At 37.0% G+C, this 18,004-nt stretch overlaps 1 protein-coding gene and 1 long non-coding RNA gene across 3 annotated transcripts in view; one reads left to right on the forward strand and one right to left on the reverse strand.

The window, feature by feature from the left end:
• The window catches only part of IQCH (IQ motif containing H), a 211,794-nt gene that overhangs the window by 185,804 nt on the left and 7,986 nt on the right, over positions 1 to 18,004 (forward strand). The window contains exons 19-21 of one of the 2 annotated variants that reach the window (XM_072738887.1): positions 2,082 to 2,143; positions 7,208 to 7,316; positions 13,224 to 13,459. In XM_072738887.1, the coding sequence (XP_072594988.1) occupies positions 2,082 to 2,143; positions 7,208 to 7,316; positions 13,224 to 13,328 (276 nt within the window). In that variant the 3' untranslated portion in view covers positions 13,329 to 13,459. Of the gene's footprint in view, positions 1 to 2,081; positions 2,144 to 7,207; positions 7,317 to 13,223; positions 13,460 to 18,004 lie in introns of those variants that run through there. The other variant, XR_011997435.1, reaches the window with a different exon arrangement.
• Positions 1 to 18,004, reverse strand: part of LOC112930665 (uncharacterized) — a 107,117-nt gene that overhangs the window by 54,074 nt on the left and 35,039 nt on the right. The gene's annotated exons all lie outside the window — the stretch shown is intronic.

The raw sequence follows: 18,004 nt of genomic DNA on the forward strand, positions 1-18,004 counted from the left end.
TATTGGACAGTACAGAAAGGGATGCAAAGGATACCTTACAGATAAACTAGTCAGTGGTTCTCAACCCTGACTGCCCATTAGAATGACCTGAGTGAGGAGCTTTAAAAAGTACAGAAGGCCAGTGGGGCTGGGATTGGGATGAGACAAGTGAGGCCCCATACTCAGAGCACAAAATTTAAGGGAGCACCAAAAATACTTACTAATACTGATAAAAAATATTATAATGCATTATCTTAAGAATCAAAATAAAGCACTCAGATGCCTCTAATATGCAGCTAGCATTGAAAGCCACTGTTCTAATCCAATGCCTGTCCTAATGCCCGGGTTCCCCGACAAAATGAGTCAACAGTCTCAATTCTAACATGTAATTTCTTTTACCAAATCTTGAAAATAGTTCTTTTTTAGGCCTTGCATGATGAGTTTACAGCTTCACAGGACAGCCATTTCCACTACTGGACAACTCCAGGGTTAACTTTTTATTTATTTGGAGAAAACGGTTTAAAGATAGTTTTCAAAAAAGGATAAAATCATGCCTCTATACACATCCAAAAATAAAAACATAGTATTTTACTTAACAGAAAAATCAGACAGATGTTAAACCAGTACAAAAAAAAATCCAAAAACCCAAGACATCTTTATAGATCAGGAATACTGAAATGGACATGCAAATAGAGAAAAAACTGGTTTTTCCATGAGGGGAGCAGATGAGGAAAATCAACTGAACCTCTCCCAGAATTTGTCTCTCAGTCACCCACAATTTAGAGAATTGTAAATCTCTTCCATAGAATCAAGGCAATAGGGTGTGCCATAGACCACACTTAGTTTTCCACTGAAATACAAATTATTTTCCACACAATAAATTGTTTCCCTATATATTTTTACCCATTGCTCTCAGAATAGTGGTTTTCAAATTTTGATTTGCATGAGAATCACTCAGGAAGTAAACTGAAAGGCAGATTACCTCCCAAAGATCTTGAGTTTGGATGATGCCTATGAAAATGCCTTTTTAACAAGCACATTAGATAATTCTGATGCAGATGTTCTGAAGATCATATTTAAAAACAAAACAAAACAAAACACTGCCCTAGACAAGAGATAACAAGTTTTGGCACAGCTATGGAGAAAAGAGGACCCTTGAGCATGTGGATGGGAATACAAACTGGCTCAGCCCCTATGGAAAACAGTGTAGGGGTTCCTCAAAAAATTGAATATATAACCATCAAATGATCTAGCAATTCCACTTCTGGGCATATATCTGAAGGAAACCAAATCAGTATCTCAAAAAGCTATCTGTACCCCCATATTCACTGTAGCATTATTCACAATAGCCAAGACATGGAAAGAGCCTAAGTGTTCATTGATGGGTGAATGGATAAGGAAAATATTTTGTATGTATGTATATATATGATGGAATATCATTCAGTCATGAGAATGAAGGAAATCCTGCCATTTGCAATATGATTGGACATTGAGGGCATTATGCTAAGTGAGATAAAAAAGATAGACACACACTTTATGATATCACTTATATTTGGAACTAAAAAAGCTGAGCTCAGAAACTGAGTAAATTGTGGTTATTGGGCTGGGAAGTAGGAGAATTGCAGAGATACCATTTAAGGGTATAAACTTGCAACTAGTCGACAAGTAAGTTCTAGGGATCTAATGCATAGCATGGTCATTATAGTCAATAATACTGTATTATATACTTCAAAACTGCAAAGAGACTAGATCTTACATGTCCTCACCACAAAGAAGAAATAATTATAGAACGTGATAAAAGTGTTAGCTAAGGCTACAGTGGTAATCATATCACAATATATAAATGTATCAGATCAAGGCATATACCTTCAGCTTACACAATGTTATATGTAAATTATATCTAAATTAACAACAACAACATTGCTGTTCCAGAACGTATCTATTCCATATTCAGGAGACAGCTTCCCAAAATGTGCTTTTCACAATATTTGAAGGTAGCTCTGGATTTTAATTCCAATCAGTCTTAATGGTCTTAGTGTAGTATGTTTTCTTTGCTTCTGAGACAATATGCTATTTCTTTTCTCCCTATTCAAATTTTCTAGGAGAGACAAGGAACTGTTTTTATATTATATGAACACCTGAAGAGAAACAAGTTGGGAATGTTGTGAGTATGAAGTGTGTCTATGAGATGTGATAAACTATGAAAATAGACTATACCATCCAATAAGAATGATGCTTCTCATGCATTTTAATCAGCATACTGATTTATTGGAAGTCTATCTTGTTTTATTTAGATCTTCAAGTATTTCATAAAATGACTTTAGATGTGTCAGTGGGGGTTCATAAATATAACTGATTAATTATCCAAAATTTATGGGAAAGAGGCTAGTTCCAACAACATATTATACTCAAACACATACACATATAAGACACAATAAATCTGACTGAGGAGGAACCAGATCAGACATCCATATTGTAGAAGGGCAGGTGCCATTCTGGTATGCTTAGAAAAGTGCTCTGGTGACTTGGCAAGATGCTCCCCCAAAAGGCAGGGTCCATAGCCCTTCCTCAGCTCCAGTCAGCCCTTGATGCATGTATGCTAAGAGTCCTACCAGCAGCACTCAGGAGGCTGCTCTGTTTCCTATCTCCTGCAAATTTCTCCCCAGCATATTCTGGAGAGCTAGCAAATTTGTCTTCTGATCTAGGATTTGTACTTTAGAGACACGATCTTATTTCATATCTTGGAATATGGCCATTTGACACTTTTAAATTATCTTAACTTACTGGGAAACTGTTTCTGCCTATATTTTTCTTCCTTGTGACTTCTATACCAGTGTAGACATTGTGGCCTCAAGTTGAAATGCATACATACACTAAGATCTCGTCTCATGAAAAACCAAGTAAGAGCTAATTCCTCTACTAAGCACCAATGTCCCGAGTAGCCTCAGTTTCTCCTAGGTACTCAATCCCCTGGAAACTGGTCCCAAGAGTTGCACACTGAAATGGGCAAAACATGCACAGGACACGCACTCCCCTTTCCTAAGTACGGTCCTTTGTTTTACCACAGCATTGTCACTTATGAGAGGCCCTTATCAGTGCAGTGATATTCAGCCTCCCCCCACTTTGTAGCCAGAATGTGGCTAACAGTTCAACCTAGTGTTTAAAGTCTTAAATGCTTCTCTTCACTTGAGTGGAGAGCTGGCTGGCTGAGTCATCCCTTCCAGTCCCCACCTTTCCCCAAAGTCCCATAAACATGTAAAATTTACTGGGTCGTGTTAGGAGAGTCCCTTCACTGTTCATTGTAAGCTGTCTTCCTCACTCTTGTTATGCTGTCAGGAGAGCAACAGGAATAAGACCTAACACCCAACAAGTATACATTCATCTTATCTGCCTGGATATTCATGTCCAGGAGGAAAACAGAGCCAGGGATACCTCTGTGCATGTGCAGAGAAGGAGCTGCCCTTTGCTTCCCAGTAATGTTCTATCCCTCCACTTTCCCCCTGCCCTATCCTCACTACCAGAAAATTCAAAAGTATTTTATCAACAGTGCCAGGTACCATTGTAGGTGTTAGGTATATAGCAGTGAACCAAAAGAAAGTCCCTGCCTTCATGAAACTGACATGGTCATGGGTGGACAGTTAGTAAATAAGTAAAGGAGTTAATGTGCCCAGGATTGTGGCAGGACACAGGCCACCCAGCAGTCACCAGGAGTGACAGAATCAAGCAGTCAGCGGATTTAAAGTTGGCAAGCTGGGGTATAAGAACTTTGTATTTTCAGAATTATGAGTCTAATTAAGCATGTAAAGTTCCAGGTCCAAATACATGTCTAAGCTCAGGAATTCAGAGAAGTAGGTTAGTTACGTATAAGAACTAGAAATCAGAACAGAGAAACATGAACCCTGCCCTACCAGGTACTGGCTGGTCTGAAAGGTAAACTGCAAAGAACAAGATGGGCCAGGACTGGAATTACACAACCTCTCATGCGCTGAAATGAAGCTGGGAGGGACAGGACCCTTCAGGTAAAGGGAGGAGAGCAGCCAGGGAAGCCAATTACCCAGGGAGTCCAGGCACCAGGACATCGTCCCAAAGAGCAACAGCTCACAGCATCAAGAAAAGTCAACTACAGAGAGTGAACAGATATCCAGAGAGTTAGTTGGGAGGAGCACCACCATAGGAGCTCAAAGAGGAAGCTGCATTTACAGACCCAGGCCAGTAAGGGGATGGCATGAAGAAAGCCTGTCACCAAGTGGCAGAACCCAGAAGAGGCTGACATGCAGGAACAGAACTGGTATCCTACAACTGACAGGATGAGACAGGGATAGTGTTAACAGGGATGGCCAAGTTCCTGCAGCATGGGTCACAAGATGTATCCAGGTGGGTACTTGAGCACCAAGGAACCAGGCAAGAGGACAGCATCAAGGAATTTAGGAGACAGAAGATACTTATGTAAGAAAGGAAATTCCCCAATCATCAAACTAAGCAGCAAAGTTGGTTTGATGATGAAGCCTACAGAATGAATAATTAGACTGGTGATGAAGAGGAGCTCGCCCAACTACCCTATCCCTACACCTGCTCCTGAGACTTCAAGCAGGAATATCTTGACCTGCAGGCTAGCTTTGGTGGTGGAAATAGCTCTGCTGGTGTACCTTCTAGATGGTACTGCTACTCACATATCCTACAGAAAGGGCACTGTTGATGCATGTGGGCCTCCTGAAGATTCTAGAGCCTTGTCTATTATTTCCTATCTCATCTTTCTCATCCTTTCCCTCCAGCCATAGAACCAGAGAATATTGGGGAAAGGAAGGACCCTCGGGATTAATTGACTCTCCTAGTGTAGGAAACAAACTGGGTGTTCAAACAGAGATGTGGTTTATGAGTGTCTCCGGACCTTGAATCTAGTGTACTTTTCCCATAAGGTATGGCTACCTTACCTGGGGAACCCTATTATAGAATAGAGATTCTCAGCCTACTGTAAAGCTCATCACTACCCATGCAAGTTTAGACCAAGTGCGTTAATTTACTTTTTCTGAGTATTAGGTAGGATTCAAGATTACCCCTGAGAGCAGCCCTGGTGGCACAGCGGTTTAGCGCCACCTGCAGCCCGGGGTGTGATCCTGGAGACCCGGGATCGAGTCCCACGTCGGGCGTCCTGCGTGGACAGCCTGCTTCTCCCTCTGCCTCTCTCTCGCTCTCTCTGAATGAATAAATAAATAAATCTTTAAAAAAAAAAAAAGATTACCCCCGAAATTCTCACTTGCATACAGCTGTACTTTCTTAGGTATGTGATAAATGGGCAGAATTACAGTTAGTACATCAGGAATTGCACTGATACATGGACATGGAGGTTGAGAACAAATTATTTAATAGACAATGACCAGGAGAAAGTCTTTTCTAGAACTCATATTGAAAAAGAAAAGATGAGCAAATACAAACTTTCTTTGTGTTGTGTGGATTTTCTCTAGAGCTTTAAGGAGAGGCTTTTCACGAGTTGGTTGGTTTTGTTACAATCAGTTCACATCAGGTGAAGAATGTCAGCCACCTCTTTAGGAAAAGGAAGGGCTCCCAGAGGGATGACCTTACCAGAATTCTGTGGTTTGGCTTTGCCAGAATAACTTCATACTGACTCCATTTATACTGGTATATTTCTGTGAATAGCAGAATTCAAGAAATTTCAAGGAAGGAAAAATGAAGGAAATTCTAGAAATGAATTAATATGGAAAAAGACTTACTCAGTCTCTTGGTTTACAACCTGGGGACCATGGACCCCAGGAGACTACGGAGAGATGGCAAGAGGCCATGAATCCATGTGTGGGCCCAGCATTGTACACACACACACACACGCACGCACACACACACAAATTTTTTAAGTATGGGCTTCAATCTTCTTTCTTTCTATATCTAGCTAGCTAGCTAGCTAGCTATCTGAATCATCTGGGGTCTCAGTGAAACTATACATTCCTGGATCCCAAACCCAAAGATTCTGATTTTATTCATCTGCTGGGGCCCAGGAATCTGCTGTTTTAAAAAGTGCCCGGTGTCTATTACATACTGCCTCTGTGGCAATAAAGTACAAATCACTTTTAAGAATTATGGACTCTAAGTTGCCTTTGGCTATTATTCTCTTTAAAAAGGCAATAATACTAATGTTCACTAACTATGAGAAGCAAGAGTAGACAGTCCTTGGATTTGGGGACTGTAACTCCAAAAGTTTGGAAGCACTAATCCAGTCCAATTCCTTCATTAAAGAAAAAAGAAATAAAGACCCAGAGAGCTCAAGCTGCTTTCTTCCCAAAGCCACACTGCCAGTGGCAGGACAAAGTCTCCTGTCCTGGGGCCTGGGAAACTTTCTGCTCCTAGCCTGACCTACAGGAAAAAAGCCTAATCAGGCTGGACGGCAGCCATTCTAAGGGTGTTTAAGCCTTACACTCTAAAATGATTTATTTTACAGGTAACAACTGGGAAGGAAGTAACCCAAGTTCTTTGCAGTTGCCTTAAGAGGCAGCTCTTTTGTGTTGTACCCTCAGGACAGAACAATTCTTAAAAATCAATCCATTCATTTAATCTGGGTTTTTTTTCCTTTGATACAGAAAGTTTACAAAATAACCAGAAAAAATACCCTGCATTTTGTTACAAAGTTAAAGCTTAACAACAATCCAGCTGTTGGGGAATGTTCACTGACCACTGTGTAATTTTACAGGATAGTTTGCAAATTATCTCTGAAATCTTCAAGTGTGTGTTCAGCTTTATAAAGCTGGCTATTCAGAAATGAGACACATTCTCCTAGGAACATGGATGAAGCATACTCATAAATAGAAAATAAGCCCCAGACAAAAGTCTCCAGAATACCGGGTGCAAGTATCTCTGTAGACAAGGAAATTGTTGGGTATGAATTATACTTAGCAACAATTCTCTTCAGCTGATTTCAACATTTTTTTAAATGAGCTAATACTACTATCCTAGCGCAGTGGCAGCCTTTTGCTAGGAATGACTGAAGCTATTCTTATATTCTGCTAAGTTGATTAATAAAAAATATTTATTACACAAATCCTCTTTGTTGACAAGTTAAAATGGAGCCTCATCTTTCATATCTCCCTGAAGATTGCCACCTTGTGAGATTGAAAATACTCATTAAATTCCACCACCAGACAGGCACAAATGAGAGGGTGATTGTTTTTAAGCATATGAGGGGAATCGTTGGTAAACTCATTTGTTTGGATATCATTAACAGAACAATCGGTGAAGATCTCCAGGGGGTCCTCATGACCTTTGCTCGAAATCTCTTCATCATCCATCAAGAAATATCAGCACCTAATATGCAAGGCGAGACCAATTTTAAGGTGAGGTGTTAATTAACTAACGATTCTGGTTAATTTCTATACAAGGACTGAAAATACCTCATGCTGTATTGTAAACAAGTGCTAAACCATTTTTTTTTTATTGTGAAGCAGTACAGATCTTATAATGCACAGGGTCAATATTATAAGGTTCCCACTGAACCTGTTAGTTAAATTTAATAGTTTGAAATTTTTTCTTTGAAATATAGTAGACTTGTTTTAAGTTGCTGCCATTTCAAAACCCAGTTTACAAGACAACAGGGCTTTCTGAGATCAGAGGTGAAGCTGAAGTGTCACAATGAAACCAAAACAGAGACAGTCACCACAAAAAAATCCTGAATGTAACCTATTTACATTTCAGATAATGCAGTGTCTGGCCAAGGATTCCTGGGGAGGCCATGTTTCTAGAGCCAGAGGAGTTCTGAGACCCCAGGAAGGATAATACATAGTAGGGAGAAACAGAAAAACCCCTCAGCATATACATGGGCCTTGTACACCCTGTTTGTTCAAAGTGGAGCAGAAATTTCATCACTAACCTGTTTGAAGCTTCCAAATGGCCTTTAAAGATATTGGTCCATGAAAACTACTTGTATGTAATTGATCAGAAGTCTCCAAACTCTAGAAACAGGAACAAGAACAAGAAAACAGGAACAAGAACCACACAAGAGTTTTTGAAACACAGGCTGAACAGAGATGAACACATGGTATTTTTTTTATTTCAATTCTAGTTAGTTAACATATAGTGTCGGGTTGGTTTCAGGTATAGAATTTAGTGATTCATCACTTACATATAACACCCACTGCTCATCACACAAGTGCCCTCTTTAATACCCATCACTCATTCAGCCCATCCCCAACCCTCCTCCCTCCATCAACCCTCAGTTTGTTCTCTATTGTTAAGAGTATCTTCTGGTTCGCTTCCCTCTCTTTTTTTTTGTTCCCCTTCCCATATGGTCATCTGTTTTATTTATTAAATTCCACATATGAGTGAAATCATATGGTGTTTGTCTTTTTCTGACTTATTTCACTTAATATACTTTAGCTCCATCCATGTCATTGCAAATGCCAAGATTTAATTCTTTTTGATGGCCAAGCAATATTCCATTGTGTATATATACCACATCTTCTTTATCTTTCCATAGTTTGGCTATTGTTGATAACACTGCTATAAATATCAGGGTGCATGTGCCCCTTTGAATCAGCATTTTTGTATCCTTTGGATAAATATCTAGTAGTACAATTGTTGGATCACAGAGTAGTTCTATTTTTAACTCTTTGAGGAACATCCATACTGTTTTCCGGGGTGGATGCACCAGTTTGCATTCCTGCGAACAGTGTTAGAGGGTTCCCCAGCCTCACCAATATCTGTTGTTTCCTGTGTTGTTAATTTTAGCCATTCAGACAGGTGTGATGTAGTGTCTCATCATGTTTTGTTTTGTTTTTTTAAGATTTTATTTATTGGAGAGAGAGTGTGTGTGAGCACAGAGGGAGAGAGGAGCGGGAGAAGCAGACTCCCCACTGAGCAGAAGCCCAATGCAGGACTCCATCCTGGGATCCTGAGATTATGACCTGAGCCAAAGGTAGATGCTTAACTGACAGGCACCCAGGTACCCCTCATCATGGTTTTGATTTGTATTTCCCTAATGATGAGTGATGCTGAGCATTTTTTCATATGTCTGTTAGTCATAAGGATGTTTTCTTTGGAAAAATGTCCATTCATATCCTCTGCCCATTTCTTAACTGGATTATGTATTTTTGCAGTGTTGAGTGTGATAAGTTCTTCATAGATTTTGGATACTACCCCTTTATCTTCTCACATTCCATAGATTTTTTAGTTTTCTTGATTGTTTCCTTCACTATGCAAAAGCCTTTGGTATTTTTTTTTTTTTTTTAAGAACCTTTGGTCTTGATGAAGTTCCAATAGTTCATTTTTCTTTTGTTTCCCTTGCCTCCGGTGACATGCCCAGTAAGATGCTGCTGTGGCTGAGGCCAAAGAGGTTGCTGCCTGTGTTCTCCTCTAGGATTTTGATGGTTCCTGTTTCACATTTAGGTCTTTCATCCATTTTGAATTTATTTTTGTGTATGGTGTAAGAAAGTGGTCCAGTTTCATCATTCTGTACATGGCTGTCCAGTTTCCCCAACACCATTTGTTGAAGAGATTGTCTTTTTTCCATTGGATATTCTTTTCTGCTTTGTTGAAGATTAGATGACCATATAGTTGTGGGTCCATCTCTGAGTTTTCTATTCTGTTCCATTGATCATTGTGTCTGTTTCTGTGAACAGCTGGTATTGATCACGAAAATCTGCATCTGATTCCCAGCATGGGCCTTCATCATGTTTGAACAGGTCAAGTAACTCAAAGGACTCAATTGGAAACCACATGTGATATTTCTCTTAAATGGAAAGCCCAATGAAAGCTAAAAATGTAAACTTTGAATGTATTTTCCTTGCACTAGGGCCTGGTCTCTCTAATAACAGTAATAATAATGATAATGCTTTCCTCTTCAATGTGATTTTATGAGTTGAAAGAATGACCATTGCTTTTCCTACAACATAACTAAGACTCAATGAAAAATAGGCCCAGTGTTGCATCAGCTTTCACTGGTCTGAAAGCATCTATCTCTTCATTTATATTCTAAGTTACTGTCAGCTAGCATCATTTCATCAGTTACTGCCATGTGCAAAATTCTAAGCACATGATCAGTCTAGTCTATCCAAATATAATAACCAGAATCAAATGGTGCTATGGATTAAATTATGTTCTCCCAAAATTTCCATGTTGAAGCCCTAACCCCCAATGTAATGATATATGGTAAAGGGACATTTGAGGTGTATTGTTTAAATGAGGTCAAGAGGGTGGGGACCTCCTGATGTGATTAGTGCCCTTATAAGAGAACAGAGAGTTTGTTTGCTTTCTTAACCTGTCTCCACCCCCACCACTTTGAGAGAATACAGCAAAGAGATGGTTGTCTGCAAGCCAGGAAGAGAGCTCCTGCCAGGAATTGAATTGGCTGGCATCTGGACCTGAGACTGCCCAGATTCCAGAACCATAATAAATAAATTTTTGCAGCTTAAGCCACCCAGTCTATGGTATTTTGTTATAGCAGGCCTGGGCCTGCAGACTAAGACAGGTGGTTTATCTTCAAAACCACACAGACTTGGTAAACCCCAAGCTTGGACATGAGGTTAGCAGAGTCAAATACTACTGACAAAATGAAGGCTATTTCTCTGCCATTTACCTGACTTTCAAAATTATCAAAAGTCAGATGTTCCCAAGTAGCTTAAATCCTATGGTTTCTAGCCTTCTCAAGTCAGATGTTTCCAAGTAGCTTTTAAATCTCATGGTTTCTAGCCTTCTCAAGTGAAACAATGTTATCTTGATATTTTTTACTCTTACCAAAATGTCTAAAGGTAAAAACTTTAAATCTTAACAAAGTAGAAATAATGACAAAACCTGAAAAGTGGAATAGATTCATTTTAGTAATTAGCACTCTTGAGCCTCAAGCTGCTGGCAATAGTAAAATGAGTTCACTCTCCTGCACCTTTTGTTTTTTTTTAAACCCACACAACATTTTTTTTTGTATCAAGCCACTACTGTTTGTTGTTGCAATTTCTCAATCCTTCTATAAAGGATTTACAAAGACTAAATAAAAATGGAAGGGGGTGCAGATAGAGCATTTAACAAAATATAACACAATTTCCTAAAAACACTCATCCTATGATTAGAAGGGAACTTCCTCAACCTATGGGTTAGGGAAAAACCATAGCTAACATCATAGTTAACAGTGCAAGACTGAAAGATTTCCTTTTAAGATCAGGAGCAAGAAAAAGATATCTGCTCTCACCACTTCTATTCATCATTGTACTCGAGGTTCTAGCCAGGGCAATTAAGCAAGAAAAAGAAATAAAAGGCATACAGATTAGAAAGAAAAAAGTAAAACTATCTCTATTCACAAATAACATGATCTTGTACTTAGGAAATCCTAATGAACCCAGAAACAACATATTAGATCTAATAACCAATTTGAGAAAGTTTGCAAGACCCAAGATCAATACAGAGACATATTGTATTTCTATATACTAGCAATGAACAATCCAAAAATAAATTTAATTTTAAATTTAAACTTTTTTAAAAATTCCATTTATAATAGCATCAAAAAGAATAAAATACTTAGTAACAAATTTAATAGAAAAAAGTACAAGATCTGTCCATCATAAAAGAAAGAAGATCTAAATAATACTCCCCAGATTGATCTATGGATTCAACACCAATTCCTATCCGCATCCCAGCTGGCTTTACTGCAGAAATTTACCAAATGATCCTAAAATTCCTGTAGAAATGCAAAGGGTCCAAAACAGTCAAAATAATCTTTAAAAAGAACAACAAAGGGGAATTATGCTTCTCAACTTAACTACAATGGAGTGTCCCAGTGGCTCAGTCAGTTAAGCATCTGACCTTGATTTTGTCTCAGGTCATGATCTCAGGGTTATGGGATTGAGCCCTGAGTGGGGCTCCACACTTGGCCCAGAGTCTACTTATCCCTCTCCCTCTGCTCCACCCCTTCCATACTCTATCTCTAAAATAAATAAATAAAATATATTTTTTTAAATCAATATATGAAACTTAACTACAAAGCTCCAGTAATCAAGACAGTGTGGTACTGGCACAAGAATAGACATAGATCATTCAGAGTCCAAAATAAACTCATACATTTATAGTCAACTGACTTTCAAGAAGGGTGCCAAAACAACTTGATGGAAAAAAAAACTGTCTTTTTAACAAATGGTACTGGAGAAAACACAAAACATAGATATCCACGTACAAATGAAGGAAGCTGTTCCTCTACTCCACAGCATATATAAAACTAAATAAAAATGGATCAAAAATTTAAATGTAAGAGCCACAACTATAAAACTCTTAGGAAAAATAAAAATAAAAATAAAAAACTCTTAGGAGAAAACACAGCTATAAATAAATCTTCATGACCTTGTAGCTAGCAATGCCTTTTTAAGTACAATACCTAAAGTGCAAACAATCAAAGTAAAAATAGATAATAGATAAAATGGAATATTATTCAGATATAAAAAGGAAATGCAGGTCTGATCTGTGCTGCAACACAAATGAACCTTGAAAACATTAAGTGAAGGAGGTCAGACACAAAAGGCCACATATTGTATGATTCCATTTATGTGAAATATCCAGAGTAGGCAAATCCACAGAGATAGTGAGTAGATTAGAGATTGTCAGGAGCTTGGGGAGGAGGAAAATAAGGAAAGGCTGCTAATGAGCACAGAGTTTCTAAATAGGGTGATGAAAATGTTCTATAATTGTATAGTAATGATAGTTTCTTGTGAGTATACTAAAAACCATGAGTTGAACTCTGTAAGAGTGAATTTTAAGGTATGTGAATACTACCTCAATAAAAAAATAGCTAAATAAATGGGAAAGGTGCCATTTTTCTGTCCAATGGGAAAAACCAATGGGAGTAAATACTCCCATCAGTCTACTAGTCCTCATTTAAGGATGACTAGACAAGAGCTTCTCAAATCATCTGTAGTGAATTTGTTTTTTCCAACCTATCATGGATCAGCACTTCTGGAATTACTAAAAAAAATGAAATAAATTAAAGATGTATAAAATAGAAGCCCATTTTTTGGGTTTGATTTAGTGCTGTAAAAATTTCTATAAAGGTTTCCAAGTTCTTACTCTCAATTTTTTTACTCATTTCAGGACTGATGACACAGATGGGTGCTAGCTGGCAAAATACACTTTGAGTTTAACTAGTCTAAATTATATTCAAATCCAAAAAAGGAGAAATAATTAAGGTGGGGGAAAGAGTTGTAAGAGGTCTTTAAGTAATAAATATTATTTAAAAAAAAAAGAATATTATTTTTATTGTTCATTTACAGACTGCCATTGATGACATTGAAGCCATTCTAGGAGTAACAGAGGAAAACAAAATAAGATTTGAAGAAGAGCTAAAACAGTCCAAAGATGATAAAAAACCTCTCTAAACCTGATAAATGAATGCTCCTGGAATATATTGCTGATTTTGGATTCTAATCTGGAGTCAAAAAAAAAAAAAAGGCAACATTCTTTTTGCTGTTAGGAATAAGAGTGGGGAGTGGAGTTAGTTTGCTTTGTTTGCTAGGAGGTTTATCAAAACAGATTATAATGTAATGCTCTTTTTAGAAAAAAATATTAAGTGATATTATTTTACCTATTAAACTAAAACCTATTTGTGCTTTTACTTGAGGTGTTGAACAATCTCCTCTCCTTCCCGAACTCAGGAAGAAATAATAAAACAAGAAAGTTACGAGTCTTACTGATAGCATGTCTCTTCTACCTCTTTATAAACTTCAGGATTATGGAGCTTTTGTTTATGCCTTACAAAGTTTTCTCCTCCTATTTCTAAGAGTAATTTGTCTTCTGCATTTAAAAAATTGAATAAAGCCTTAATCATTGCTATTTGGCAAAACGGGTCATCTTTTCCCCAAGAAAATTATTTTTACATGGGTTTTTAAAGTGACCCTTTATCATTCATTGTTTTTTTTTTTTTTTGTACCAAGCCACTACTGTTTGTTGCCATTTCTCAAAAAGTAAGGTAAACCAACATCTAGTTAACCAAAGCATCAGAATTTATCTAGGTGGCAGTATCTGCTCTTAGTTTAATATATAGGGTAACTCAAGCCCTCTATCTTGAATAAACATTTGTAATCTCTAATTCTCCATTTAATACAGCAGTAGGATTTTTATGATCATAATTCAACAATACCTTTTAAAGTGCAAATTGTTAAAATTATGCAGCGCTGATACTCTTAGCATTTGATTCTCAATTGTTCAAAATATTTCAATATCATCCAGTTTTACAGAAGGGTAAAATATGCAAGTCACAATACCAAAATTGCACAGTCGTTTTAAAGAATACCTTTAGATCTTTAAAAACATGTGAATGTGTTGGGGAAACTAGGAGTATCATTTTATGTATGGAATTTCAATAATTTTTAACAGTGCCTGAGCCACAAGCTAAGATTTCCTGCAATAAAGTCAACATTTTTGTGTGTGTCAGCTTTTGTTTTGCTATAGTTGGAAATACATTAATTAGCCAGGTTTCCTGCCTGTGCTAGGTACAATGATGACCTCTTTTTCTTGCCAGATCATTCTAATCCATATGAGGGGCCCATTGTCCAGACACTTGACGGATAGGAAGTACTACATGGCCATTAGAGTCTCGCCTCAATTGAAGCCAGAGCAACATAAGGTCCAAGAGACTCATTAGTTCACTGGCACAATCGTGTCCTGAGAGTAAATGAAACCCTCTGTCTCCTTATGGCTCTCATCTGCTCTGGACTTTAAAAGAAAACTGTCTCTGTTTTGTTCAGCACAGCAGTGCATCTTTCACATGGTGAGAACCCCTCTTAACAGTACAAAACTGTTAAATCTATCAGGGAAGTTTTGTATGTGAATTTTGATTAGCACTCTCGAGCCTCAAGCTGCTGGCAATAGTAAAATGAGTTCACTCTCCTGTACCTTTTTTTTTTTTTTTTAAACCCACCGTGGCTGGTTTTTTTCAGACAATGCACTTTCCTTCTTTGCATCTCTCATTAGCGTACACCATAGAATGCCTGTTTCAGGTTCTCTACCTAAAAACCTACAGCTTCAAAATGAAAGGAAAAAATTTGGTATAATAAAACAATCACTTCAAGTAATTAAGTGGAAGAAGCCAGAGGACCAGATTAAATTAGTGAAATGTTTTAATTACAGAACATTTGAAAAGAAGCATAGTCCATCATCTTTTAACACATATATGTAGCAAAGACACTGTCCTACTGGTAAACTAAGATAAGTTTGAAAAAAAAATCACATATGTATACAATGTTTAAAGTATCCTAAACAAAAATTAATTGAGATGAATTACTGAGCTTTACAATTCTAAATAGGAAAATTATTTGTTGATAAGAGGATGTCTCTTTAAATATATTATCCATTTTATATTGATTTTAAAGAAACCAAATAGGTAAAATTTAATGACAAACTGTTATCTACTTTTCCTATCTCCTGTAATCTACTTATATTTACGTTTAATGAACACTTATTATAGACTAAATATGTACTGTACTAGAAGCTTTATACACATTATTTTATTGCATCTTTCCAACAACCCCATGTGGGTCTCTGCTACTGCTGTCTTCATTTTACATATGAGGACATTGAGATTTTGTGAGGGTATCTCTGCACATCTCAAGACCAAACGAAATTGGGGATTTGCTCTTTTACCACAAATTCTAGCATGTTGTATAGAGTAGGAAGTTCAGATTCACTTATCCCAGATCACACAAGGGACCCACCTTTTTTTTTATAACAAATTCTAGTGTTGTTTAAAGGATGGTTTCACTTATGCTTCCTGCTAATAAAATCACCTTGCACAACTGACAGTATCATAAGGCATAACAATTATGTAATCAAAGAAATCAGAAGAGAATGTGGTGTCAGTGGAATTCTCTCATGGTGATGGATCTGTAAGACTTCAGTGGGAAGGTCATGCCCCATAGTTTGTTTGAAAATGTGTATAAAGTCAAGAAACTGAGGAAAGGTTAAGAACTGACTTCCAAGAAAATGTAGAGTAACCTAGGAGACGTTTGGGAGCACTATTTTGGCTATATCATCCTAAGAATTGCAATCATCCTATTTCTCAGATATAAAAATACGTATTTTATCATAAGTAATATATTAGTAACCATCTGATAGCTTTAACAATTAATAATCATTTTTATGCATCTGGCACCTTTCTTCTAAAGAGCTCAAAGCACTTTACATTTGTTATCTCATTAATTCCCAACACTGTCCCTGTGGGGAAAGTAATAAGTATTTTAACATTTAAATGTTTATCTTTCAGAATTTCTCAAGCATATATTAATTATATTTCCAAAAATGTAAATGCTCACTAGTTTTATTTTACTGTTCCTCTGGCTTCAATGTGCATACCAGATTTGTTCAACTCTTTAAATGTACTGATCATGGTAAATTTTTTCTGGAAAAGTATAAATTGCTGAGATAATGGTAAGGTGGAAGTTGTGGCTGGGGGGAGCATATGACCGCTTTCTCACTGGGAAAAGTTTGGTTCAGTTCATCGCAAATGCAGATGAAATGTACTGTGGATCTTCCAAATCTTTTCTGTATCCCATTCTTTCCAAAAGATAAGCCGCAGGAGGGTAAAGATTATATCTATAAGCATGAGGTAGACTGAACTACTATTTACATCTTTGTTTTACTGATGGTTTTACTAAAGTGGAACAGAAACTAGATGCATTCTATTAGGAGTTACATCCCAAAGAGTCACAGAATAATAAGGGCCAGAAACTTGTCTCCCCAGCCCTCACTCTCTTTGGGCTGGTCATACCTTTCTCAATTTTCTAACTAGAAAAAATGGCAGATAGTAATACCTGCTCCTTGGGGAAGCAGTAGAGATTAATTAGCCAATGTTAGGAGAGTGTTTCCAAGATGAAGCATTCCACATAAATGTTTAAGTATTATTATTGCACTGCTACTTCAAATGGAAGTTCTAACTTTGAAATGTGATTATACACTTTCCCCAAAAAAACCCTTCATAACCACATATATAGGTTTATTTTTCACTCTAACAGTCTAACTCATGGTTGTGAAACTTTATTGCACTTGATGGAGGACTCTGGCTTTTATTAGTTTTAAACTGCTGGTTGCTGGGGTATTTATGTAAATGAGGAAAAGATACCAAAACAATAAATAATAAGCATGTCCCTGCTGTTTAAAAATCTGTTGGTAGAAACAACTTTTGTTTGGTTATAAGAAAACCCTAAACATAGCACAGAAAAATAAAACTTTGGCATCTATGCATAAAATAGCATTTTGGATTTAGGTTTTTTGTTTTTTTTTTACATTGGTTTTCTCCCCAAGCATTTCTTTACCATTCTGTAAACATTTTGTTTTACTTAATAATGAATTATGAGAATATAAGATAATGAAATGACATTTAATCATTAAGTTTATATATTTTTCTTTTTCCAAGATTTTATTTATTTTAGAGAGAGAATGAGAGAGTGGAGTATGCGGAGGAGAGGGAGAACAACAAGCAGACTCTGCACAGAGCATAGAGCCCAACGTGGAGCTTGACCTCACAACCCTGAGATCAGACCTGGGCCTCTACAATGGCCCAGCATATATATCATATACATGTATGTGAGACAGAAATGAGTAAAACATTATATTTCAGGAATTTTAAATAAAATGTTATAAAGTATAAGTATAGTATAGATAATTATAGCTCCTAGATATCAAGGTCACACCCAAATTTATTGTAGTCTCTTCATAAAGAATGTTATGATAAAATCATGGTCCCACGAATTTAACAACAAAACAGCAAAACTTCTATTGGTTGCAAAATAACTTCAAACTCAAATTCAAATTCTGGTTCATTTAAAGATTCAGGCTGCTTTGCTTCCCAGCAGAGGTCATAAAATAATTATTTTGGAATCACTGAAAAATTTAAAATGATCTAACAATACAGGACTTCCAAGTCCCCTTTACAATGCCTTTCTACTCATCTTCTTTTTAAGTTGAAAATACATAGCCACATTTTTAAGCCAAAAAACCAGATTCATCTTCAAGAACAGTGAAAAATCAGAAAGGTCTAAACATTCAACAATAAGGTATT

This window comes from Vulpes vulpes, chromosome 15 (genome assembly GCF_048418805.1).
Source record: "Vulpes vulpes isolate BD-2025 chromosome 15, VulVul3, whole genome shotgun sequence".
In the NCBI taxonomy this organism is placed as follows: domain Eukaryota; kingdom Metazoa; phylum Chordata; class Mammalia; order Carnivora; family Canidae; genus Vulpes; species Vulpes vulpes.